This window comes from Gracilinanus agilis, chromosome 2 (genome assembly GCF_016433145.1).
Source record: "Gracilinanus agilis isolate LMUSP501 chromosome 2, AgileGrace, whole genome shotgun sequence".
NCBI lineage: Eukaryota > Metazoa > Chordata > Mammalia > Didelphimorphia > Didelphidae > Gracilinanus > Gracilinanus agilis.
In genome coordinates, this window is record NC_058131.1 from 300,078,445 (window position 1) to 300,106,154 (window position 27,710).

Consider the following 27,710-nt stretch of genomic DNA (forward strand, 5'->3'; position numbering starts at 1 on the left):
TATTTTTCATGATTTCACATATAGAATGGGCATGAATTTGCTTGCCTTCTCAATGGGAGAGGGAGGGGGAGGGGGAGAGAGAGAGAGAGAGAGAGAGAGAGAGAGAGAGAGAGAGAGAGAGAGAGAGAGAGAGAGAGAGAGAGAGGGAGGGAGGGAGGGGGAGAGAGAGAGAATGAGAGAATGAGAACATATTTGTAAGTCAGATTTTTAAAAGTCCTACCTTTTAAAAGGTAGGAATCTTAAATACATCTTTGCAAACCAAAAAGCAACCCCTACCCACAATAATACTTTTTCTGTCATAGTCAGCATGCCCACTGCCATTGCTTGTGCTCTTTATGAAGATTTTGTCTAAATTTTAAAATGAAAAAGGAAAAGAAAATGGCTAACAGTTTGACCTAAAGAAACAACAGGTGATATATTACATCTGTAATCTCCTAGTGTAGAATATAATCCCCTCAAATGAGGAAATGGTTTCATTTATGTCTTTATAGCCTCAACTTTTAGCATAGTGCCTGTCACATAGTAGGCTCTTAAATGCTTTTTTTTTTATTGCTCTGTGTATCCTTAGGGTATGCCTTAGTGCCTGGCACATACATAACAGGTATAATCAGTCCCTCAAATATGCATTGATTTAAAAATCTGATTTATCCCAGTTTAGTCATTCCTGTAGAACCATAGAAACATACTTCTCGTTGGGATACAAGATTTTAGGAGTCCATTGTCTAAAGTGGATGGTCCTAGGTGTCCATTTGGGTTTGTTTGTTTTTTTAAACCTTTACCTTCTGACTTAGAATCAATATTAAATATAGATTCCTAGGCAGAAGACTGGTATGGGCTAGGCAATTAGGGTTAAATGACATGCCCAGGGTCACACAGGTAGGAATTTTCTGATACCTAATTTGAACCCAGGACCCTTCTCAGTTGAGGCCTGGGTCTTTTTCCACCCACATATCCTAATGTGCTATTTGTTTAGCAGCTGATATAGAAACCATACTTTTGTTCCAGCTCCCCAGAATGCAATAATATTCCCCCTCTCCATGGCCACATGGGATGAAATCCTCTGTTGGCTAGGGCTCTTGGAAGAGGGATAGAATTCTCTTACCCCCTGAGAAAACCCATAGAGGCCTCTGCCATTGCAAATTTACAACACCCTGGGCTCTGATCTGGAGGCTAGAGAGCTATGCTTGTAATAATAGTAATATTCATTATCATTCTTCATGTTGGTATAATGGTTTTTGCCTCTTCATAGTGATTTTGAATCTATTATAACATCCTGACCTTACAACAGTCCTGAAAGAAAATATTATTCTCTCCATTTCATAGAAAATGAAAGATAAAATGAGTGGCTCAAACTTCCTACTATGGACTCCCCCTCACCCCCCAAGACATTGATGCCATTTCTGAGGCAGGCAACTTTAACACATGATAAAGCTAGCAGAAAAGCCAAGGCTGCAGACCAGGGCTTCTGGATCCCAGGCCCAGCACCTCTACTTTTTTGAGCCAAGGAATGGGTGGAAAAAAAAAAAAAGGAACAGATGAAAGAATATGAGATACTCCATTTGTTAGGATGATGAATCTGTAGCAGGTTTTCATGTTATCCTTCTTGAGCTTAGCCAACCCCCATCCATGATCCAGTTTCCTTCACCCCAGGAGGGAATTGGCCCCTGGTATCTGATCCAACCAATCATCTGGAGTCTCCAGTTTTGAGTTTTGGAAAACAGAAAAACGTTTAATTTAATTTGCATTTAATATGAAATAACACCATCCAGAAGCAAACCTTGGACTGTTGTCAGCTCCATTCAGGAAAACTCAGGGAGGAGGGATTCAGTATCTTGCGAGACTGGTTGAATCCTGCCTTGAGAATGGAAAAGAAGGCCTGCTTTGGCCTTTCTTTATTGGTCTTTTTAAAAAACATCTTTCCCAAGACTGGTACCCAGATGTTAATGGAGATGCACATCTGTCTCAAACTCTTCTTGGCCCAGAACAAAAAAAATAATAAAAAATCAAATCCATCAGACCCAGTTTTAAACTATATACTTAAGCATAAATCAAGAGCAGCTGCCCCCATAGCCTATTTTGTGCACTTTTTTGGGCCTTTCTTGTTTATTGTGCTGGAAGGTAGAAGCCAAGAGCATCAGATAACCACCAATAGTATTAAACAGTGATGTAAAAGGCTTGATTTTTCCCTCTCTTTGTTCACATTCAGCCTCAATCATTCACACATGTGGACAAGGTACATTTTGCTCAGAGTCAGGAGGAATTTGGTTGTCCTCCATCCAGTCCCAAAACATCATTGTGCAGGGCCGCTTAGCCATTGTGGCAGGGGGCCCGTTTAATGTGGCATAGTTGTCAAAGCAAGATATTGGTGGTACCTAGATAAATAAGTATAAATAGTTTTCTTTCTGATATGTGACCGGATTATTTTCCAGTTGATTTCCAGCCCTGGCCCCAAGTGGCCCACAGATCAAAAAAAGATAAGGGTCAGTTACAAGGTTGAGCTCATTCTGCGTTGCCATGGCAACTGACCTCAGGCAACCCTCGGAGGACTACACCCAGCTCCCCAGGTGATATTTTCACTGTCCACGCCATCAATCCCAGGCCTTTCAAAACTCAGACTGCTTAATTGTCAGGGTTCTGTTTTGAAGAGTCTCCACATCCCGGTGGGGCCCTGGTTCAGGCTGCCAGAGCTCGTTTATGTCTTCCTGAGACACTTGGGACCCTGGGAGCTGGGTCCCTCCTCAGCAGAAAGGCCTGGGAAGGCATTCCCTTGGGGTGGGAGGAAGGGCGCATTGAGTCCTCCTGGATTAATTAGTAAAAATATCTAAGCAGAAAATGGTTGTGGAGGTGTGCGCTGTCCAGCAAGGGCTGCCTTCGCTGAGTGACAAGTGGTGTTAAATTGCTGGGAGGCTCTTAATGTTGTGGGGCTAGTTGTGGTGGACACTCTCTCTTCCCCATTTCCTCCTATGCAGGCACGCATGTGTGCGCACACGCACGCACGCACACATTCTCTTTCTTTCTCTCTCTCTCTCTCTCTCTCTCTCTCTCTCTCTCTCTCTCTCTCTCTCTCTCTCACACACACACACACACACACACCCCTCTCAGTGTCTTCCCATCCCTTTTTTTCTGATGGATGGGTTTCCCCCAATTAAAATAAAACACCACATTTTCTAAGACCCCCTTTCCTGCTTTGACCTTCATCTATTCCCACTGTAAATTTCTGTTTTCACCTTTTCCCCCCATCTTCACCATCCATCCCCACACCATTCCCTAGCCTGGCTTGATGAATTTCTTTCTGGTATTTAATGACAAATCAATAAATAAACAGCCTGATGTGGCTATAGAGATGTTATTGCTGGCCCCCACCCCACCCCACCATTCTGTTGAGACTGTACACTCTTTGTTCATTATGGGAAACAAAGGGCCGAGATCCCTATTGTACTGTATTTCACAATCCCATCTCCTAGCCTGTTTACAGCCATTTATTAGGATGGTGTCAGTAGGGTCATCTCCTTGTGTCTTTCCTCCTCCCAGATTGCCCTCTTAAATCCTCATTTGCTCCAGTGAACAAATGGGCTCTCCTCCTCCTCCTTTATTCCTGAAGCCTTGTATTTTTTTCCCCCGGTATCCATTTGTCTGACCCAGTGAAAGCGTTCCTCCCAGCACTCATTGGAAGCTCCCTCAGTCTGGTCTCTTCGGGGCATGATCAGTGAGTATCAGCTTCCTGGTGCCTGGTGCCGTGGAATTTCAATCTGGCAAAGTTCATTACAAGTACGAGTAATTGAGGGATTTCATCGCTCCACGACAGCAAGATAGCTCCTCCTTAGCACCTCAGAGTCGAACAGTGAAGCAAATATGTGCCATTCCTAGGATGCCACTGCCTGGGATTGCCTGTTTTAGTCAAGGAATGAGTTTTAGATCAACTCTAATACCTGTCCCACATAGCTGGGAGTCTCCCGTTGCCTTTCTAAGTTCTCACAGCTGATAAAAATAGATTCTTTTCTCCCCCACCCCCTTTATTGCTCAACTCCCTTAGGTGGAAAGAGAGAGGGCACCCATGCCCACTGGCAGAGCTGCAGCAAGAATGAGGCAATACATGCAGAGGGTACCTAGAGCTGAGGGAATGCAGAAAAGCATAGGAAATACTTATCTTCGATCCTGTGCCAGCAGGATAGCATGGCTTGATTTTGTTTTTGGTGCCGAATTAGCTACTTAGGATCATAAGGGCAGAGAGTTAAAGCTGCAAGGGAATTCTGAGGCTGTTTAATCCAACTTGTGCATTTTACAGATGAAGAAACGGAGGCTTAGGGAGTCTACATAACTTAGGGCCAAGTAGGCAATTATGCATCAGAGGCAAGATTTAAACCTCGTTCTTCAGATTCCAGAGTCTATCCTTTTTCCGCTATCTCAAGCTATGTCTTTTTCATTCACCCATAAGTACCACTTCTTGCAATCTTTTGCCAGATTTTCCTTTCTGTAGAATTATCCGATGTTTGGGACCCAGGGCAAATTATCTCACTTCTCTGGGTCTCAGTTTTCTTATCTGAAATGAGGGAAGAGGATTGGACTCAGTGATGTCTGTTTTCTTTATTAGCTATAAAGTCTATGATTGAACCACACATACATATATGCAAACATATATGCATGCATTGTTCATTATATCATATTCTCATTAGGAGACGACACTTCCTAGCTCTTTCCTAGTCTTAGTGGCCCATGGCTGTGTGCAACAAACCCAAGTTGCCTCTAGGGAAATGGCTTCAAGGAGAAGCATGTCTCCAGTCTAAAATGGGCCAGGCAGCCTCCCACTACGAGTGGCATTCCATGGCCTATCAATGTGTCTAGCACCCGTCACACTCAAATGTGTTTGAACTTAAGAACAATGCCCTGGCACCTTACCAGCACAGCCCGTTTGGGTCACTGCAACCCGCTAATCCTCGCTAACAGGCAGTAAATTATGTACCTCCAAATTTATACAAATGCCTGCCTTTGACATCAGCGGGTTCCACCCAGGTTTCACCTTCAGGATTCTGATAATCAGCTCTCATTCCTTCTGGCTTCCCCCAAGACCAGTATGGAAATAAGTATGTGTCTGCCAGGGATCAAATGCTTTTGGAGACAAAAGTAGGTACTGAGAACATTACAGGATACTATCATCTCCCCACGACACTTTTACACAAAGCACTCCGCTCCTCTTTTGGGTTGACACAGTTTCAGCCTGAAAGAATCCAGCAGGCCAGCTTGTTTTAAGCGAGAGCACATCCTATTATTTTTTTGAGAAATGTAGTGTAAAATTAACGCTTATTATTCTCAAGCCTAGAAGAAAAGGGGGGGGAGAGAAACCTTGGGATCAAGTTTGCTGGTTTGTGTTTGTTCATCATTAAAAAAAAAAACCAACAAAACAACTATCCCCAAATAATAAATCAATTGGTTTCCTGTGCCAGACCTCACTTATGTGGGAGCAGGAGGAGAGATCTAGCCCAGGAAGGAGTTGAAATCTGCATTTTATTTTACAAATGAGTGGGGCTGTATAATTTGTCAGTTATGTGGGTCTCTCTTACAGATGTCTGTCATGTGTTACTAGAAGAAAAAAGCGGGTGGGGGGGGCCGTAGTGAGGAGAGAAATGAGGGAAATCGGAAGAGTGATTGTGTGTTTTCACTCACAAAAGCCCAGTGCCCCACGCCTGAGTGGAGTGTGTGGTCTCCCAGACAGAGCTTTGTCACTTGGCTCAGAGGTGGCTTCCGTGCGGCTGTTTGCTCTTATATAATTCAAGAAAGTTATTCTCTAAAGGTGCAGCTATCTGTGGCTGTTCAAAATGAGAGAGGCTGTAAATGCCAGTGAGGAGAGAGTGATTATGGTGGCAATTTTAGCCCTATCCTTGGGCATTTTCATAGTTGGGGGGGTGTATATGCATGAAAAAGAAACATTTCTTCAGCTAACCATGGTAGTCATCTCCTTTCCTCCCCAACCTCCACTCCCCCTCTCTCTCCCTCCCCCCTCTCTCTCTTTTTTTTTTTTTTTTTTTTTTTTTTTGTTGGATGGTTTTATAGACAGAGAAACACATAATGGACTCCTGTGGGAGTGTATCCAAACCCCCTGCCAGTGAGGAGAAGGCCTTATAATTCAGAAGTGGATTTGCAAATCAAAAGGTCTCGCCTCGAGTGGGAGAGATTCCCAGATCCGCGGGAACCCATTACGCTTTATTATTTTTCATCCCATTTTTAGTTTGTTTTATTTTTGTTTCACTTCTAGGGTTTAACTCTTTAAACATATGTGGAGGGGCTGGGAGGAGAGGGAAGAAATAGAACTAGGAACACCTAATTGACTGTGAGGCCCTTGTAATAATTAGCCAGAGACTTATATTGACACATGCAGATATTGGATGGTGTTTTGATGTAAATTACAGGCATTTAGACACCCGGTACCTGAGCTTTTAATTCCAGAGGTGTTTGTGTGTACATATTTCTGAATATTAGTGTTTTCCTTACCTGGTGGAGGTTGTATGAATCAGAGGAGAATGGATTGATGAATAGCCCGGCACTCAGAGAATGGAAAGTGAATGTCAGACATGATTTCTCTGATTTATAAGTTGCAGGGGCTTTCTTTGTCCTCTTCGTGTTTGTGCATCAGACGGTCATGTCTCCATTCACAGCAAAGTGGGTAAGGGCTCCTGTTCGGCATTTCCCTCGTAAATCGTCCTTTCCTAGGTTTAGTGTGGCAGCCCTGAGGACTGGCTCAGGGCTGGAGATCAGCAGGGAATGGAGGGGGGAGATGGAAAATCGAGGTGGGGTGCAGAGCAAGAGGGGAGGGGAGAGAGCGTGTGTGTGTGTGTGTGTGTGTGTGTGTGTGTGTGTGTGCGCACACGCGGGCGTGCACATATAAAATTACCCCAGGAGGGATTTCTATTCAGTGTGGATAGACTCATGGAGTCGTAGAGTAGCAGAGCTGGAAGAGACTGCAGGGACCAACTAGTTCAACCTTCTCATTTGACAGTTGAGGAAACTGAGGTGTAGAAAGGGGAAGCCCCACATGGATTTGTGGTAGAACTTAAACTAGAACCTCGATCTCCTGACAACTGGTCTCTTAATTTTTCTACCACATCATGTGGCTTGAGAATGTTCTTTGTGCTTAGTCCTTGGCATGCTTGGGACTCAGTCCTGTAAGAAGGAACAGGACGCATCTCAAAGAGTTCTGGTTCTGTTGGTGACACAAGATGGGTGTACGTAAAACAGTTTAATGACAATGGGAGGCACTGTATGATTGACTTCCATCATAAGTGGTACAGACAGAAGAAAGGGAGTTTGGTGTAAGCTCCTGGTGGGGATGATGGGGGAAGACTTTCAGGGAAGAGGTAGATGAGCCAGCTATTAAAGGATGAAAAGTATTTGGTTTTTTATAACCGTAGGAGAGGTTTTGGGTAGAGCCCACTGCTCTGTGTGATCTGCTAAAATATGTTTGTTATTTGTCCATTTGAATAGCCGTGGCATAATATTTATAAAATACTTAAGAGATTTTCTGTTGCTTCAAGTCAATCATCTTCTTGGAGTTACACAACAATCCCGTGAGCTGTAGATATTTTCCCCCTTTTTACAAATGAAGAAACTTAAATTTAGAACAGAGAAGTTGAGTCCCATGACTAGTGAGTAAATGTTGAAAGCAGCATTGCATCCAGAATAACTTAACTCCGTGCCCTTTCCTAAATACAAACCTGTCTGTGGGTCTAGAAGGCTTGATGATTAAGTGTAAATTGCCACATCTAAAACTTGACTACTGGCTGCTGCTGTTGCTACTACCACCACCACTACTACTATTATACTTCTACTTCTGCTGCCGCTGCTACTTCAAAAGTTTAAACACTTTCAAATCAGCCAAAATCCAAGTAGCCCAAGATGAATTTGGCTCTCATTCAGGGAATAGCGTACTATTCTCCTCCCCAAGGAGGTAGTGTAGAAAGTACATTGGAAGGAGTACTCCATGTGTAGTTAAATTGCATCTAAATATCAGCTCTGTTTCTCTGGATAAATTAATTGATCCCTTTGGACCTTAGGGCACTCCTTTGTAAAATAAAGGGGTTAAATTAAATAAGTTACCTCTAAGGTCTTTACTTGCTCCAGGTCCTGTTATCCTCTGAATTCTTGCTGCTTTTCCAACTCTGAACAGAGTTTGAGCATAGTGGGGCTGCTGGTGGAGCAGGAGGAGTTGGCATGTGGATTGGGAAGCAATAACTTAACAGATGCCTCTTCCTTTGAACTCCCAAACAGTCCTGTCATCATGAGCTGGACTGGGCCCAGGTTCAGTGGTGAAATCAGGGGTGTTTCTTCCCCTCTGAACCACTCACTTTCTCCTAGTTCTCTCTCATTGGTAGGTCTCATTTAATGGGGGAGCATCTTGATCCCTTGTAGATGTCCTAGTTAGAAAAAGCCATCTGATAAACCAATCTACCCACAGCTCTCTAGGGCTAAGGTGTTAATGTCTGGTAATGGCCTAAAATGTTCTGGGAATATATGTTTTCTAATTGGGAGACCCAGAAGCCTTTAAGACAGAATGGTACCGATCTATAATAGTGTAATTTCAGGTCTTGTCAAGACAGGCTTCTGACCCATAGAGATCTGGAGGTATCTTGAGCTAATGGGGTCTTCTTGAGCTTCTGAAGTCCTATCCCTTAAGTGCCTGTCAGTTCCCCCTATGCATGAGGTTGACTTTTCTAATGGAGATGAAGCATAGCCTCACCCCGAGAATGGAAGGGGTGTGAATGAGCCGTGCGTGTGTGTGCGTGTGTGTGTGTGTGTGTGTGTGTGTGTGTGTTCCCATGTGTGCACTAAGGCAGCCTCAGGCACAGAAACTTTTCTTTTCAATGAAATTTTTTCTTTTAAATGAAGATTTCACTTGGACCTCAGATCTGCACAGATGTCCTAGTTGCAGCAGCTCCTGAGACATGTCAAATACCCAGTAGATTACAGCCGGTGTGTTATGTGGGGCAAGCCCGCCTGGTATCTGTGTATGTCATGGTTTAGTTACTGCCTAGACTAGAAGTTGGGTATCTACCTGGTGCCTCTTTCAGTTCTCATCCCCATCCCGATGTTGGGAGATGCAGAGATAGACCCTGCAATCCCAGATCGGATGTGTCCTTTTTCTTCCAGCGAGCAATGCAGTTCTTTCAAACATGGCTCCTGATTTCTGGGTTTTCAGGGAATTTCAGGCCACTTATATTTCTTGGTTGGGCTAATTTTCCCATGAGAAGAGTTAGAATGCACTGAGAAATAAATGTAGGTCTTTGACTCTTACACACTATAACCCTTTCTCTCTTTCTCTGCTCATAATGGAAACTGATATCCATTACTTGGCCTTAGGGATAAAGGGTAGTTGGCATGTGATTGGAATGAGGATTTTGGTTCATAGCTTCTAAAACTAGAAAGGGCCTTAGAGATTACCATGTTTAACTACCTTATTTTACAGAAAAGAAAACTGAGGCTCAGAGAGGAGTAGTGATTTACCCAAGAATTAAAGTATAGAAAATCTCAAGTTGGATAGATAACTGAATTTTTTCTCCCTTCAGTAGAAAGTAAGAGATCATAATGAATGAAAAAGCATTTATTTCCTATTTATTGTATGTCAGTCACTGTGCTAAGTGTTGGGACTACAAAGACAAAAAGGAAATAGCCTCTGAATTTTCTTTGGCAAATTTAAAAAAATCCCAGGCCCAATTTCTCTTTGCCACCCAGCTGACTATTGAGCTCTTCTCAGTAATTGAAAACTCATTGTCATAAAATTTTGAGCTAAAGCAACACTAGTCGAATACTCATATCTTACAGATGAAAACGTTGAGGACCAGAAAGAAATGATTTGTCCAATGTCACTCTGGTAGTAAATAGCAGAGCTGGGATTATATAAAACATGCCTTCTGATTCCAAATGCAATACTCTCTTGTTTTAATATTAGCCTAAACCACCTGTACTCAGGTAGGTCAGTTCTGTTAATCAGTCAATCACAAAAAGCATTTCAGAGTTAAGTGTAAATAACTCTTGGACCATCTGTGGTTTGGGTTGATCTGTACCACTGGTCTTTCTCCTTTAGTGCATATAATTAAGAGGCAATGCATTCAGATCATAAGATGATGACTTTTAGCTACATTCCTAAATTCATGCATGTAGCATCTCAGAGCTGGAAGAGCCCTTAGATATCTCATCTAATCCACATTGAATCAGATATCCATCCCCTCTTCTGATATCCCTGACTAACAGTCACCCATCCCTTGCTACAGCTGCTCCAGGAACAGGTAACTCAATACATCCACAAACTATCCCATTTCTAGGCTTCTCTTCTTGTGGAGTTTTTCTTTGTATTGAGGTGAAATCTGCCTCTCTTTGATTTCTAGAAATCTTCTTCCACTCTCTCCACTCACCCCCATATCCAATCAGTTGCCAAGTCTTGTTGATTCTAACTCCTTTCTTGCATTAGTGTCCACTTGGTCTTCATCCCAACCATAGCCACCTTAGTGTAGTTCCTTATTTTGTTCTCACTCTTGCACTAGCCTCCAAATGGGACTTCCTGCATCCATTCTCTCCTTTCTTCAATCCATCTTTTACAAAGCTGCCAGAGTGATATTCTTAAAGCACAAGTCTGACTATGTCCCTCTTCAGATACATCAGAAATTGAGAGAATTTTATCAGTGGAAATGACATTTAAAGAAGCAGCAGCAGCATCTGCTTTGCTATCATTTCCTAAAACCCTGGGACCTTTCTCTCTTCCTTGTAGTTAAAAATCTTCCTTATGTGCCTTTCTCCCACTTTAGAACATGAGTTCCTTGAGAACAGGTACTACCTTAATTTTCTATTTTATCACCAGCAGTAGTAGTGCCTTGCATATAGAAAGCTTTTTTTTCAAACCCTACTTTCTGTCTTAGAATTGATACTAAGTATTGTTTCCAAGTTAGAAGAGAGGTAAGAGCTAGGCAATGGGGGGGTTAAGTGACTTGCCCAGGATTATACAGCTAGGAAGCATCGGGGGCTAGATTTGAACCCAGGACCTCCCATCTCCAAGCCTGGTTCTCTAGCCACTCAGTTACCTAGCTGCCACTAGAAAAATCTTCATAAATTTTCCTTCTTCCCTCCCTCCCTCCCTCCCTTCCTCCTTCCCTTCCTTCCCCCTTGCTTAGGTTAAAATATAATCTCCTTTATTTGCCATAAAAAGCCTTTCTAGAAATCCAGTTCTGGCCCATTTTCCCAAGCTGATTATATATTACTTCCTTGTAAACCCTCCATGCTTCCCCCCAAGCTTGTCTTCTTGCTGTTCTCTATTCTCAGTATTCCATTTCTCAGTGCCCATATCTTTGCACAGGCTATCCATCTTGCTTGGAAATCTTCTCCTTTTTTCATCCAAATTTTGGAGCCTCTAACTCCCTTTAGGGTTCACCTTTTTTTTTTTCAACCCTCATCCTCTGTCTTAGAATTCTAAAGTATCAGTTCCAAGGCAGAAGAGTGGTAAAGGCTAGGTAATAGAGGTTAAATGACTTGCCCAGGGTCACACATTTGAATCCAGGACCTCCTGTCTCCAGACCTGACTCTTTACCCATTGAGCTACCTAGCTGGCTGGTTCATCTTCTGTGCCTCTTTCTGGAAGAAATTATTTCTGATTTCTCCATTGGTTTATGTCCCATTAAAAAAAAACAAACACACACACACCACCACCATTTGTATCTGGTATTAACTTAATGTGTGTGAGCATCTTTCTGTCCCACATACAACGTAAGTTTCTTGAGAGCAGGGACTATATCACTTTTAGCTCTGCGTCGTTTGTACCTGTAGCACAGTTCTACGTGGCACCGCATAGTAGGGACATTACAAGTTCTCGTGGATTGAATGATTTTCACCCATTGGCTCTCCTTCTCATTAGAAGTTAAACAATGTAAACTGAATCCCTCCTGACAAGCCTTCATCCCTTTGAAGACAGAGCTCGTGTCCCTGCCCTGACCCACATCCTGCAAGCCTCCTGCCTTCTCTCCTTCTAGGCCAGATACGCTTAGATGTTTAGCAGACTCTCTCATTCCGCGCTTTTTCGGGAAGGTTCCAGGTTGCCTTGTGCCTCCTCAAAGGCAGTGCTAAGAACTAGGCGCGAAGCCCTGAGAACAATGGCCGTCGACACCCACACCGTCTCCAGCCCCGCAGCCGGGGCTTCGTGTCGGGCTTGGGCTGGGGTGGCACAGGGGGCTGCGGGGAGGGAGGGGGGTGCAGGAGCCGTTGCCTAGGTGGATGGTAGGGGAAGCCGTGCCTCACAGCCTCCTGCCTTCCAGACGCTAATCTGCTGTGTCACTAACAAGTTGTATCATTTGAACCTTGCAGAGGAAGGCATCAATCACGAATGCAAGCTGTGTAACCAGATGTTTGACTCTCCGGCCAAGCTTCTTTGTCACCTGATCGAGCACAGCTTCGAGGGAATGGGAGGCACGTTCAAATGCCCCGTTTGCTTTACAGGTAAGGTCTGGGGAAAAGAGAGTGGTCAGAACCCAGTGCTTGTTTGGGGACGGAGTAAGAGGGGAGTAGAGACTCACTGCAGACCATCCCCTGCCCGAATTCTCTGAAGGCCTGTGAAGGACCCTGGGGATGGCTGATAAAAGTTCCTTGTTATAGACAAAAGGACACTGGTCTGAAGTCACAGAGACTGGGACTCTGATCCTTAATCTTCTACTAATTAGTTCTGTAACTTTGGTTAAATTCCTTAACCTCTCTGAGCCTCAGTTTTTTCATCTATGGTATGGGAGTAATACGAGTGCTACCTGTTTCAGTATGGTAAAACTGCCTGGTAAACCTTAAAGGGCTTTAGAAATGTGAGTTTGTATTATTATTGGCCCCCTAATTCCTTATCATTACTTCATAATTTTTTCCATTTTTTATTGTCATGCAAAACACACTTCTATATTGGTCATCATTGTAAGAGCACACTTAAGTATAACCAAACCTCCAACATAAAATAAAAAATACACTGATGTGAAAGATGATTCCAACAGTTCTTTCTCTGGAGGTGGAGAGCATTTCCTATCATGAGTCTTTCGGGACTGTCTCAGATCATTGCATTGCTGAGAGTAGCCACATTTTCACAGATGACCATCGTACAATATTGCTCTTTCATAGATATTTTGGGGAACCAACAAAGGTATAAGCTGGGAACTCAGAGGATGCCTGGTGCTGATTGGGACTCTGCATTAGGCATCTAGACTTGACCTTTACAGCTACTTCATGACTCTTGAACTCAGATATAAAGGATAGTGCTTTGCATTTTTGAAAGCACTTTCTGTCCCCTAGTACTTCAAAGTCAGCCTTGTCCCATGGGGTACATGTCTCCTTTGGGTGGAAAATAATTTCAAGAAATTTTCAGGCCTTGATCCCTGCCTCTCTGCCTTGGTTTTTCAGATCTTTATGTAATAATTTGGCATTGCTAGAAAGTTCTAATTTGAGTCCTTTGTGTTGTCACTGAGTTTTCTTACCATGTTGATGTGGCTCCCATTTTTTTCCTTGGAGTCTGTCCCCTGATTCATTGCCACACCCCACACCCCCCTCCGGCCTCCCAGGGTTGGCTCAGTTCCCTCCTCCACCCTGTCCCAGGCTGCCTTTCTAAGCTCCTCTTGGCCCATGGCTTGGGCCACCTGTGCCCGCTGACGCTGGTGGGGATAATCTCCCCTGGGGACTGCCCCTCCCCAGCCCCATGCTTTGGCCGATGGACTGACTCCACTATTCTTCCAGTGATTTGGCTGGAAGGGAGCAAGGGCAGCTACTGTTGAAAAGCCCCAAATCCTCTTGCTTTGGTCAGACCTGGATCCCAGGCCTGGACAGCTGCCCAGGCTACAGGGGCCGAACTGTGCCCCTACCTCCCCTCTGTGATCTGACAGCCTTCCAGGCTGGGAGAGGGGGGGAGGTGAGTCTCAAGGGCCTTGCCCTGCCTCTCCCTCCCTGTGCCGCCCAGATGGCAGCCGGTGTGGGGGGAGAGGAGGGGGTTCTCCCTGCCTCCCCCGACATCTGCCGTCTGTCACTGTGGGAAGCCCCACCCCAGGGAGAGCCTGGCCTAGCATGGAGGTGGGGATTTGGGGGGGGTGTGTGGAAACTATGGATCTCTCTGTTCCCAGAGACACAGCTGCTTCAGGGGCTCCTCCTCTCCACCCCTCAGGGCCCAGCCAGGCTTGTGTCTTCCCCATGGGTGGGCTCCCTGACACTGGGAAATCCAGAATGTAGTAGGAGGGGGTGGGTTAAAAAGATCCTTGCTTTGGCACAGCGCATTCCTCATCTCTGAGAAGCATTGAGTCTCTCACTCAAGCTAGACTGGCCATTCTCTTCCCCACTCACTTGGGAGGCCCTACTCTAGGTTCTCTTGGGCACGAGAGGAGCCCAGTGATCACTGGGCATGCCCAGGGATGTGTACTTTTTTCCACACCATCTTGGGATGCTGCACCTCAAAGCTAAGTCTTTGGATCTCCTTCCTCCCTTGGCTAAGCCTGTTCCTTTTATCTTCCTTTATTTCCTCTTCAGGCCCCATAGCTTCCTGGCTTCCTTCTCCCATAAACAACCTCAGCTTCTTCCTCCATATCACCAGATAAGGCCTATCAGGGTTCAGCGGAGCCCCAAAAGAAAGAGCTGCATTGATTGACATGGAGAATTGTGGCAAATGGTGCAAGGAATAGTGGATGAGCAATCAGAGGACCTGGGTTCTAGACCCACGCTTGCCACTAACTTGCTCTTGTGATCTTGTGCAAATCATTTCTCCCCTGGCCTGGAGTTTGTTCTATGATGGGGTTGGACTAGATGACCCCCTCAATGCCAATTAACCATGTGCATCTCATGCTCCAACTCTAATATATCTGATTAACAGTCAGTCATGGGATCCTACAGTCTTCAACCCAGGGCTGGAAGGAACCTCAGAGGCCATCTCAGTCAGTTGCCAAGCAAGTTCTTCAGAACCCTGTCTCCAGTAACACCTGGGGTTGTGCTGGGTGCTGGATTCTGGCTGACATTTAGTATTACCAATTATCCCCTTGTATTTATATGCTGTATTATAGTTACAAAACACTTCCACATTCATTATCTTGTTTGAGCCTCAAAACAGCCCTGGAGGGTAAGCAGGACAACTGTCATTATCCCCCCTATTTCACAGATGAAAAAACTGAGCCTTAGCAGCAGTCACCAGTACAGTGAATTGTCCAGTGGACAATTCTGCAGCAGTGACTGTAATTCCAAGGAGTGAAACAAAACCTTGTCACAAAATTGAGGGTAGGGAAACCATGATCCTTAAAAGATTCAATAAGGATAGGTCTGTCTAGTTAGCCAAGTACTGATCTGTGACTGTCGGACTTCCTTATCCATAGCCCATGTAGGACCAGCTGCATTGCTAGAGAAGGAGAAACTAGACTGAAAGAGATGGCTCTACTTTGTTTTACCTAGAACTCTTCCTTTTGAAACAAGGTGATTAATAAGACTCTTCAACTTTCCTAAAGCATCCTGTTTTCTTTACCTTGCCTTTGCTTTGGGTACCTACTTCCTTGATAATTGTTCTTTTGATCCATTCTGGATTTTAAAGAAAAATAAATATGAAAAGGAAAAAGAAACAAACAAATAAATAAATAAAGTGGATAGCAATGGCTAGGTTAGATGAAGGCCTGGACTTGGACCCACTATAAGTACATGAAATTTATGCCTTTGCATACCAGATTACTTCTCAGAACCACAAGCTAGGGGAATCCTGTGGGCTAACTGATGGCAATTGTGCACTGTCTGGTGGTCCTTGAAGAAGGGGGATGCTGGAGTTGAGTCTAATGGAAATAGAATTTGCCAGTTGGCTTTCAGCCCTCTGATTGCCCTCTACTTTCTAGTTTTTGTACAGGCTAACAAGCTACAGCAACACATCTTTGCGGTGCATGGGCAGGAAGACAAGATCTATGACTGCTCGCAGTGTCCACAAAAGTTCTTCTTTCAGACAGAGCTCCAGGTAAGCCACTCTCACTGTTTTTTTTTTTCCCCTTCATACTTTCTCCTAGATTTCTAGCTCCTTTCTTCTGGTCAGCCTGGCAGCTTTGGGTCTAGAAGAGCTGGAGACTTTTGTGCAGGTAAGCAGAATTAGAAGAAACCCTAGGAGTTCATCTACTATAACCCATTCATTTTACAGATGGGGTAACTGAGTTCCACAGAAAAGAAGGAGCTTGCCTGAAGTTTCACAGACATTTGATACTAAAGTTGGGATTGGAATCCATGTTTCTTTCCTGTTTGTGGCTCTTTCCCCCATTCCTTTCTATCACTGGCTTGAGGAGCAAAGAGAGATACAAGCACAATTTAGCTCTAATGTGGTTGGCATTAATGGTCACCTGTTTTGGTCTATTGGTTATAAGGGTAGACAAGATCAATGTTCTCTTCAGAACCCTTTCATTCTGAGATTTGGCACTCTGTGTGACCTCTCTAAGGATATTGCCTTAGATACATGTGCTATACATGAACATATGAATGCTAAAGGATGAGAAGCTTTACCCACCATCAAAGTGTTAACTCAGAGTTGGGCCATTTTTTTAACCTTTTAAAATATGTCCTTCATATCAAAATGATCATACTGCCTTGAACTTATATCATCACACCATCATATAAATTATCAAATTTATTTATAAAACTCCAGGATTATTTTTCCCATCATGTCAGCTGGAAAGTTGAAGCCCAGAAAGGGTATGTCCTTTTGCCAAAATCAATGGATAATTCAGTAGGAGGGCCCTGCCTAAAAATTAGATCTCTGGGTCTCATCTCCCTTATTCCTATATTTGCAAAGAAGGAAGTTCTGGGCCTTAAAGATCTATGGCAAGGTAGACAAACCAAAACAATTTGAGTGAACGAGGCTGACCAAGACCCTTTGAGTGGACCCAATTTTATCCTCCCAAAAAAAAACTCCCTCGCACACTAAAACCACACACTAAAACTGGCCTTCCGTTTGGCAATTCTGCTTTGGGAACCACCAAAGTGCCAATCCCGATTCGTTCTAAGTTACCTAGACCATTACTACCTGCTTAGCTCAGCTACCAAACTACTCCTGGTGTCCCCTGACAAATGAAGGCTTTTTATAGAACCACACTGCATGCCTCATTTAAATCTATTAGCTTTTATAAACTACGATTTGCTTAAACTTTGGAGGGTTTCTGTTTGACTTGCCCAATTCCCAAGTTGACTCCTATCATGTTGTGCTGTCACGTCAAGGGAGGGATGTGGGATCTTTTTCTCTTTCTCAGGTTTTGTGTCTCTTCCCCTTCTTTTCCCCCTCCTCCCGCTTCCCAAGGGGACTTCTGCCTGCCCTTGTTCTTTGAGCCTCATCTGCATAAGTGTGCCGGAGTTTTCACTACACCTTGTTAATGTGGCAGGTTCAGGGCAATGGGCAGATCTCTCTGTGCGGCAGACCATTTTCCCTCCCCTCCCCGCCCGACAGCCCCAACCCCAACCTGAGTATGGTTCATCTGAGGTGGTGGTTTCCTGGGTCCCCACATTAACCTTTTAAATCAAATCCTCAAATGCCGAAAACCTTGCTAAATTATAGCCTTAACGAGCCACTATTTTCTGCAATTAATGATTTTAATTACAGAGCGTTTAAATGTGGAAGTGCTGTTGCATAGCCAAATCTATGCAAATAACGGCTTTCATTAAGTAACTTGAATTGTAATTTTCCAGCTTTGGAGAGGAGGATTTTGTAGGCATTTACGTTTTCATAGTCGTTATGCTGCTGATCATTATGCAAGGATTTTCTAACACAGTGAAAATCCGAGTGTGATATTTAACTGTGAACCAGTATGGAGACTTGTATACTGGGGTCTTAGACTAGTTAAATGGTTTGACCTTATTGTGAGACCAAGCTTTTCTCCTCTATCACATAACTTGATAAGCCGGCTGATACAGTAAAAGCCTGATGGGAGGAGAGAAAAAATCCAAACAAACAAACAAGCCAACAATACTGGACTTGGACTGAGACAATTTCCAGGCTCCACCATGTTCTTCCTCTTTCCTGGAGTATCACTTCTCTTGGCTGGCCTCAATTTCTTCATCTATAAAAAAAGAGGGAGTTGGGTTACAGTTTCTAAAATGCCATCTAGTTCCACCATTCCTCACTTTGGGCAATAGGGACAAACTAGGGTGCATGAACATATGGAATCTTGAAAGTCAGGAGAATTGGGATTGCTCTTGCAATGAGACCAAGAAGCTATTGGGGGTGTAGGACCCCAGGGTTCCTTTGTGCAATGGCCTAAGTTTAATGTAACTCCCAAATGTCTACTTCTCCCAGCTGTCTTAGTATTGAAGCAAGGACGGGAGTAAGATAGACGTTACAAACTTTTGGGGAGAGGGAGAAGGTCATTAATGTCACCTAATCAGTGTCTGTTGAGTTGAATTAATGGGCACAGCCTGCCTTTGGAAACTTTTCCAGTTATAACTTCTGGCAGTTTCACACCTCAAGGGAATTAAATAGTGGGAATGGACATTTATGATGGTTTCCTATTGTTACTTGTAGCTGGGGTTTGTGCAGCGAACAGAGAGATATTTCCATCATTGGGCTAGAGTTGCATGGTGCACTGGATTTGGTCTCAAAAGGAAAATCTGGCTCTGAGTCAGCTCTCCTACTTGGTGCCTCGTGAACTTGGGCAAGCCCCCTCCTTTCTCTTGAGTTTTATTTTCCTCATCTGCAAAGTGAAGGGTGTTGAACTACACTTGGATCACTCAGAGATTCCTCCTAAGTCTAAATCCAACAATCTGAGAATGTTTGAAATTGTGGTCCCAGGGTGAGGTTATTCCATGTTCCCTGATCCAAACCTTATCTTCCTCTTCTCCAGGATGGACCTACTGGAATCTGCATCCCTGAGACCTCTGGGGAGGGGGGAAACTGGGAACATGGTTTCCATGTGTGCGTATGTGCGTGCATCTCTCAACTACTTGTGTTCAAAGGAACCAGCACCGACCGGCAGAGCATTTGTATTTAAAGGATTAATTCATGCTGTTTGCTTGTGTGCGGTTAATCATACTGTTTCCTGCTAAATGATTACAATTGATTAAAAGCAAAGCTAGGGATCTAACAAGCAACCCGCGAACTGTTCAGATGGGGAGAGAGCAGGGTACCTGCCAGGTCCTTGCAAGCACAGGTGTTCCGAGGGCCGCCGTGGAGGGAAAGGATTTCTCCTCTTTGCAGGCACAATGTCAAGTCGCATCAGTCAGCTACAGGCATTGGGCTGCACTGCTTGTCTGCTTTCTCCAGATGAAGAAGTAGGTGATAGGACAGAGAAATGAGGGCTTGGGGGCCATCTCTTCAGAATGTGGGTATCCCATTTGCAGATCACGTGGACTGTCCACTTAGGCTTTGTTACTCTTTGTCTAGCCCTTGCTACCATACTGGCTTGTATTGTTTCATCCTTGTGCCTTGCACATGCAGCTTGTCTCTGCGAGTCCCTTTGGAGGCAGAAATCTTAGCTTAGATTCAGTAGTGGGAAGACCAATGGTCTGAGAATCAGAGAGACTCAGCTTTGAGGCTTGCTAGCCGTGTGACCTTGGGCAAGTCATAGAATCTTTATGAATTTCATTTTTCTCATCAGTAAAATAGGAGGAATAACACTTACAGTACTTGCTTCATAGAGTTGTTGTGAGGAAAGTGCTCTGTAAAACTTAAAGGGCTGCGCATTTGTGAGCTATTATTTTTAAACTTCCCTTTTCTCTCCCTTTAATACTTAACACATTTCTGTTCAGGTAGCAAGCAGCATTCAGTAAGTGCTTGTGGCATTGAATTGAATTATATTCCATGGGTGTGGCCTGATTTGGAAGGGGTCCAAAGGAGAGCAGAGATAGAAAAGAAAAATCTCTTTGTAATAGCCAGAAGTATGTAGGACAGGAGATCAAATCATCCATTCATTTATTCTTGGTCCAAACTGGCCAACCTCAAACTTTAGTTATTGCTTCCTATGTTTTCAGATGGTGAATATTTTCTACTTTCTGGAAAACCCAAGAACTAGCCAGCAGCCCTTTTCCATAAAATTCTTATCCGCACTAGGAAAACTTTATTTGATGAGGTGAGACCTAGGTTTGGAGTCCAAAGTTCTGAGTTCTAATCCTGAGTATACTATATCTGTGTGATCATGGCCAAGTCACTTTACAAGTCTTTGAGCCTCGTTTTCCTCATCTACAAAATTAGCAGATTGCACCAGATCTCTAAGACCTTTTCAGTTCTGTGATGTTCATGAACTTCCTTGTCATTTGGGAGGGGATGAGGGAATGAGAGACATGTCTAGTTGGGTGCTTTTCTTTTCCTGTGTGTTCCAAAGTTACCCTCCTGGGAGAGTGGGGATCCCTGAGTACACGAAGAATGGTAATCTGCCCTCTGCCTCCTTCAGTACATGAGAATAGTCTCCCAAGTTCAGCATCTGCCTCACCCCGAGACAGTGCAGTGGCAAAAACACTTCCCTAACTTGAGTTGTTTCTTCTTCTACCAGCTTGGTTTAGAACCTACTCCTCAGGGGGACTATTAGACTCTGGAAGCATCCCATAAACCCTGCCCTTTCTTCTCCTTTCCCCCCCTCCCTCTGCCTGAATTTACACACAAGACGTAATTCAGGGGGATTGTTCCGCTGCCTGTGCCAATGGAGTGTTTCTCTCCAAAGAGAATCCTCTTTGTGTCTCAGCCATTAGCTGGATTTCCTGGCATGAGGCTCCAATCCCACCCAGCAGCTGTCCCCTCCCTGAAGGAGAGAGTTGAAGCAGCTGGGGAATCAGAAAGATGAGGCCACTTTGGAAAGGAAAGGAAGGAAGGAGATTCAAGTGAAGCATTGGAAAGAAGGGGTGGGAGAAGATGGAAGGAGGAAAGAAAGGCAGAAAAGCACGAAGCTGAAGGTATGTTGAGCCCACTTGTAAAAACTGATAAATTCAGAGGAAAATACCATTTTCTCCCACTGCATTTCTGGGCTTCAGTCAAACACAGTCAGATAATTATAACTAATAATAATTAAAAATTAAAAGTGCTCTAGGCACATACTTAGCATTTTACTCTTTGGCTGAGCATTCTGTAAGTATCAGGTTTCTTTCTCTCCTTCACCGTTTCTTTTAAAGAAAGTTCTGTTCCTCAGGTTCCTCATAGACCCGAAAGCAGTTTTTTCTTGGTGAAGGATGGAGAGTACACTCGGTCTAGTGGTATGTGTTGGGAGAGAGGCTGATTCCTTGATGAGGGTTTGGCTAGGAAACCTCCACTTGGGTTTGTCATTCTGGCCCCCAGTATGAAGAGACAATGGTCATGAGAACCTGGAGTACTCAAAAGGGTATCATGCTTTAGAAATCTCCTCCTTCAATTTCTGCTAATGTTTCTCCTGGATCTGGGGTTCTGAGCCCTGCTTGGATCCTAGGTGAGTATTTCTGTGCCTCCTAGAGTACAGTGATACTATTGCTGATGAGCTTTGATGAGAAGACTGATTCTCAGAGATTCAGTATCAGAGGTAGGATCTCTTCTGGTTTCCATTCCAGTGATCTTTTTCCACTTTATTGTGTACATACTATTTATTCTCCATGTATGTCATGGGCAGTAGTTACTCTCTCCTTCTAAACTTTCCAATAAAAAAACACTTGTCTGGAATCATTAGTTATTAAGAATTATTGGATGGTCATAAAATTCCTGGAGTTAATGAAATAACGCCATTCCCAGGGTTTTGTTTTTTTAACTCTTACTTTCCATCTTAGTAACAGTTCTTAAGATAAAAGGACAAGGGCTAGGCAGCCGAGTTTAGTGGCTTGTCTGGGATCACCCAGCTAGGAAGTAGCTGAGGCTAGCTTTGAATCTAGGTCCTCTCGACTCTGGCCCTGGTGCTCTATTCAGTGTGCTACCTTGTTGCTCTCGTTCCCAGAATTTTAAAAATGTCACATCATCATCATCATCTTCTTCTTACCCTGGGAGCGGGGTGACTTAGATTCTCATTCTGGCTCTGCCACTGATTTGATTTGTTATCTGAAGTAAATCTTTTCTCCTGTGGCATTCCTCTGGAACTTAGTTTCCCTACCTGTAAGGAGAGATGTTTTGTTCAGATGCTTTCTGGATCTGCTGTTTGGCAGTCCCTTGCTACAAAACACTGGAATCCAGAGGCAGAGGGGTGGAAATAGTATCCTCTTAAAGTCCTTTAAAGGTTTAAAGTGGCTGTGATGTAACCATGGGTGGACAGGCAGGGCCTGATGAACGAGAGAGAACGCTGCATCACCTTTGATGCCTTTGCCCAAGGCAAAGATTCAGGAGGTGGTGGGAGTGGGGAGGGGGCTCTCCTGCCTGGGTTGGATGCCACCCTTGGCAGCCAGCATGGAGGCCGGCAGCTTCTCTGCTCTAGTTGGCCTTGGCTATAGTCTCTACTGTTCCACGACTCATGCTGTCTCACAGTGTGCCACCGTAGCTTTACAGGAGCTCGAATAGCTCGCTCACCGTCAAAATGGATAGAGGAGAAGAGCAGAAAGAAAAGAGAGAAAGAGAAAGGGAAAGTGGAAAGGGAATTCAGGTGAAACTCAGTGGCTGAGTCATTAGTGTGCCCTGGGACATCAGTCTACATGATGCACTGAGAGGATGCATGGATGGCGCTGCTGGGTCGGGGACTTGATGCACCCAGAGGGCTCTACTGAGGGCAGAGATGGCGCTTGGAACAGGGTCCTCAGGCTGCCTGTCTCTGCCCATTGTTGCCTGTCATTTATGCCCTGGGGCAAGGGTCCAACCAACTTTGGAGGCGGCACCATGCCATCCCGACAGATGGGCGTATGTAGAAGCAGCCAAGACACAATGTCTGTGCAGCCATTGTGTTCACTGGAAGCTGCTTCTTGCCTGCAACATCCAAATGGTTGCTGCCTGCCCCTGGGACCAAATGCCTTCAGTTTAGTGAGAAGGAAGAGGCAGAAGTAGGGGTCAGTCAGGAGGAAAGACTTAGTTCCAACTCAAGACTGTTCAAGTAGGAAAGAGATTTTTGATAGCAATGTGGGGAGCTAGAGGAAAAGAATCCCATTCATTAAACATTGCTTCTCCCTTCTCTAGCTCCCCTACCCACCCACTCCCTCCAAACAAAACAAAACAACAACAACAACAAAAAAAACATTTCTGTGAAGTTGTTGATGACGCCTCCTGGGGCCTCTACCCACCCTGCTTCTCCCCCGGACCCAGGATAATGCTCTGTCTCCAGAGATCGCAACTGGCCCCCATTTGGGGTTGCCCTTGGTGGCTTCCCATCACTAGAGGTCTTGAAGGGGAGAGAGTCTCGATTATCAATGTGGCAAATGCCTCCAGCACTCCTGCCCTTGAACACTCATAGCAACAGAATCCCTGCCAGGAAAATGCCGAGTTTGGACACAGAGACCAAATGCTTCCCAGGGAAGAGTCTCTCCCATTGGCCACACGGATCGTGTGTCAGGCCAGCAACTGCCAGCCCGGCCCTCACCTCTGAAACTTCCCTGGTCTGCCATCCTGAAGGATGCGCTCACAGACGGCTGCTCCGGTGGAGGAATGGCGCGTGCGTATCCATTAATGTTAAAAATGAGGCATGTTTTGCCTCTGGATATAATAATCCGTCTTTCTAACTGGTTGGAAATGGAGCCCCCCAGACGGTGCCAGAATTTGGTAGCCCAGCCTGGCCAAGAGGTGCTAACACCGGAAAAGAAATGAGCTGCGCTTTCTTTATGAAGGCCCAGATTGCACTCTTTGGTCTGGCAATAACAATTACTAATGACATTTAGAAAGAAATTAATGATGAGAAATGCAAGTTGGCATTTCGGGAGTGCCAGTCAGTAACATTGCATCAGAGCTCACAGGAGAGGTGGCGGGGGAGGTGCCTCAGAGGGGGGAGCAGAAGAGAGATAGATGGAAAATTAATTTTGTTGTGTCAATAATTAACACAGACCCTCCCTTCCCTCTTTTGAAGTTTTTACAAAATCCAGACATGTGATCAGTGTGCTAGTGTCGGAGGGGGTGCCTCGGGGATTCGTGCAATAGCTCAGATACAGAGTGGCATCGTTCCCATCAGTCAACACCGTCCACGGGGTACTCACTATACTGACTGCAGTGTGGAGAAGGGAGTGTGGGAGGGAAAATAAGACACAGACCTTGTCATGAAGGAGCTCCCATTCTGTTGGGGAGAATTACCGTGCCCCCCACCCCCAAGCCTTGTGGTGGACCCTGATCAAATGGAAACAACCAGACAGAGACCTGGTCAGTCAATGGAAAAGCACTCTTGGAGGCAGCTAGGTGGCTCAGTGATTGAGAGCCAGCCCTAGAGACCAGGGGTTCTGGGTTCAAATGTGGCCTCAGACATTTCCTAGCTCTGTGTGATCCTGGGTAAGTCACTTTAACCCCCATTGCCTAGCCTTTACCACTCTTTTGCCTTGGTACCAATATACAGTATTGATTCTAAGATGGAAGGTAAAGGTTAAAAAAAATTTTTTTAAAGCACTCTTAGGTGTGTTTGCTGTGTGTAAAGTTGCTTACATTTCTCTCTCTCTCTCTCTCTCTCTCTCTCTCTTTCTCTCTCTCTCTCTCTCTCTCTCTCTCTCTCTCTCTCTCTCTCTCTCTCTCTCTTTCTCTCTCTCAATATTTACAAAAAACATAGAAATGAATAACATGGACCAGCTCAGGTTTCCTCCTCTACTTTTCCTTCAGAGGAATGTCAACTCTGTGGAGAAGGACAATTTTGGTTCTTTCTTCCTAGCCCCAGGGCTTAACAAAGTACTTTGACATAGGCAGTGTTTAGTAAAGATTTTTTTTTTATTGTTGGATCAGACTGAATGAATTCTTAGTTGACACTGTAACGCACTGCCCTCTCCCCTCCTCCTCCCCTGCCCCATCCAACATTAACAACCACAAAAAAATCTAAAAGGATTTCTCTATCAGACCTCTCTTAGAAGTGTATTTAAACATTGTCTTCCCACTTATTTTATAGTTAGTTGTATCCGTTTCTTGAGTAGATTTCTTTCCCCCATTATACTGAACCATTTGAGGATGGGCTTGCATTATATCTAACTTTGTGAGCCCAGCACCTAGCAATGGGATTTACACACAGCAGGCACTTAACATGCTGAACTGAATATAATTCCAGCTGCCTACATGTGGGCCAAGGGTCTGTAGGGTAAGGGTATGCACATAAGATAAGGGGAATCAGGAAGGACTCTTTTTTTAAAACCCTTATTTTCTGTCTTAATGTTAATTCTAAGACATAAGAGCAACAAGACCTAGGCAATTGGGATTAAATGACTTGCCCAGGGTCACACAGCTAGGAAGTGTCTACGGCCAGATCTGATCCCAAATCCTCCCAGCTCCGGGTCTGGTGTTCTCTCCACTGTCCAGGAAGCATTCTTTTTTTTTTTTTTTTTTTTTAATTTATTTAAAATTTTTATTTTTTTTAATTTTAATTTTTTTTAAACCCTTACCTTCTGTCTTGGAGCCAATACTGTGTATTGGCTCCAAGGCAGAAGAGTGGTAAGAGTAGGCAATGGGGGTCGAGTGACTTGCCCAGGGTCACACAGCTGGGAAGTGTCTGAGGACCGATTTGAACCCAGGACCTCCCATCTCTAGGCCTAGTTCTCAGTTCACTGAGCTACCCAGCTGCCCCCTCCAGGAAGCATTCTTGAACAGATTTGGAGCTGGGAAGGGATCATATCAGCAGAGAGAGGCAGGAAAGAATAGAGTTCTCTTTTGAATTGTTTGGGTTTGGATGTGTGTCACCGATCAGGGACAGTTGGAGGGACAGATCCTGCTCACATGGCAAGAAAACATATAATCAATCACTTCTACCAATTTTCCCCCAAATGGAAATTAGCCTTAGAGTCACATCACAGGCACATGCCTTCTCTGCAGGAGGCATCATGTTCCTCTAACTGCCAAGTCAATGATTTAAGGTTATCTGCTGTTTGGAATTCTCCCCACCACTGCCCCTCCACAGTGGACAGTGAAAACTTGCCCATGTCCTCATTCTCCAGCTGCAGACACGGCCCCTTCCCCCACTGCCCGCCTACCTCCAGCCAGCCTCGGCTTGCTATGAGCTATCTTCTCCACAGCCCGACCTACGTGACCAGGTCTGCTTAGCCACTGGTATCAATAGAATGCCAAAGATCTCCTCTAAGATGCTTAATGGCCCAGAGCCAGGCCTCTGAAGGGACAGAGATTCACTTAAGGCAGCCTATCGCAAAGTCCTTCTCTCAGTGGGACTGGGTTCCGGGACAGTGGTCAGTGTCTCCCTTCTTTTCTCTAACGTTTTGAAGGCTCATGAAATAGCTCTTCTCTGGCTTGCTCCCCCAAGCCAGGCTGGGCTCCCCTGTCCAGACAGAGTGATGATGACACGTGTGCCTGAGTGTTTTCACAAGGAACGTCTTGATCATTAAATATAATAGGTCTCAGCTGCAGTTTTGGTCATTGGAGCATGCACACAATTCATCACAGCAAATTAAGTACGTCTTCCGTCTTCAGGACTTCTCTTCCCATAATTTGGGGGCACTTTGAGGGGGTGGGATCCCACTCTGTGTGGACCGTGGAAACCATTTGTGGGGGAAGGAAAGATCATGCTGTGTTTGACTAAGGGGGAGCATGACCTGCTAATAGTGTGAGAGCCTAGACTTCCTGCTCAGGCAGGAGATTTTTGAAACCAGAGTAGGAAAACAACTCCCCTTTCATTCTTATTTAAAAAAAAGTTTTGGGGTAAATGTAATGAAATAGTATTTGTTTTTAGCATCCTTTTACACCTGTATTCACTTGATCAGATTGAAGACTTAGAAATGAAATGTGCATTACTTGTATTTCTCATTTTTCTCAAAACTAGAACGGTTGATACTTTAAAGATTTGAGGACTTTGAGAGAAAACTTGGGAAGTAGGATCCTCTTGCCTTCTCTGCTCCTTGTTTTAGAGAAAAGTTAAGAAAGTCCTTGGCAAATGGTATACATCAGTGGTTCCCATACTTTTTTGGCCTACTGCCCCCTTTCCAGAAAAAATATTAATTAGTGCCCCGGGAAATTATTTTTTTTAAATTTTAATAGCAATTAATAGGAAAGATAAATGCACCTGTGACCATCACCGCCTTCCTGGATCGCTGCAGCACCCACCAGGGGGCAGTAGCGCCCACTTTGGGAATCACTGGTATACATCTATTCCCAAGTTTCTTCATTCTTCCCTATTCTCCCCCTCTACTTACTTCAGTTCCCCAATCTCATTCACTTGGAGTCTTATCTGAGCAAACTCTTCGTCAGAAACCGGCAGGATCCTTGCTGTATCTCTCATACAGCATTTGTGTCTTTGTGTTGTCTGTATCCTATGCCTAGAAAGAAGATACTGACCTCCAGACTCCACTTCTTAGAATCCCTTGTTTTTCTCAAAACCGTTTTCATGCATCTCCTCTTAGAAGACTCCTCTCCTATTCCCCAACGCCAGTTGCTAGTCTTTTCTCCAACCAAAGTTAATCTTGTATTTTGTTCATATTTCATATCACCTTAGTTTTCCCAGATAGAACAGAAGCTCCTTGAAGGCATGGGCTATTTTTGTTTTGTCTTTCTGTCTTCTGTGCCTGGCACAATGCTTGGCATATAGAAGATACTTTAAAAAATGCTTGTAGATTGTCTAATTAATCTTTTTTGTTTGTAACTCATGTGGAATCTCTGCTTAAGGAGTCAATATACTAGCACTGCTTATCTATTTGATGTCAGAGAATAGACAGGACTTGCATGTGATTGATTATTAGTT

The 27,710-nt window shown here is 44.4% G+C and overlaps 1 protein-coding gene across 1 annotated transcript in view; it reads left to right on the forward strand.

The window, feature by feature from the left end:
* ZNF423 (zinc finger protein 423) overlaps nucleotides 1-27,710 on the forward strand; it is a 350,075-nt gene that overhangs the window by 306,235 nt on the left and 16,130 nt on the right. The window contains exons 5-6 of the mRNA XM_044664166.1: nucleotides 12,337-12,468; nucleotides 15,852-15,967. Coding sequence (XP_044520101.1) covers nucleotides 12,337-12,468; nucleotides 15,852-15,967 — 248 coding nt within the window. The remainder of the gene's footprint in view (nucleotides 1-12,336; nucleotides 12,469-15,851; nucleotides 15,968-27,710) is intronic.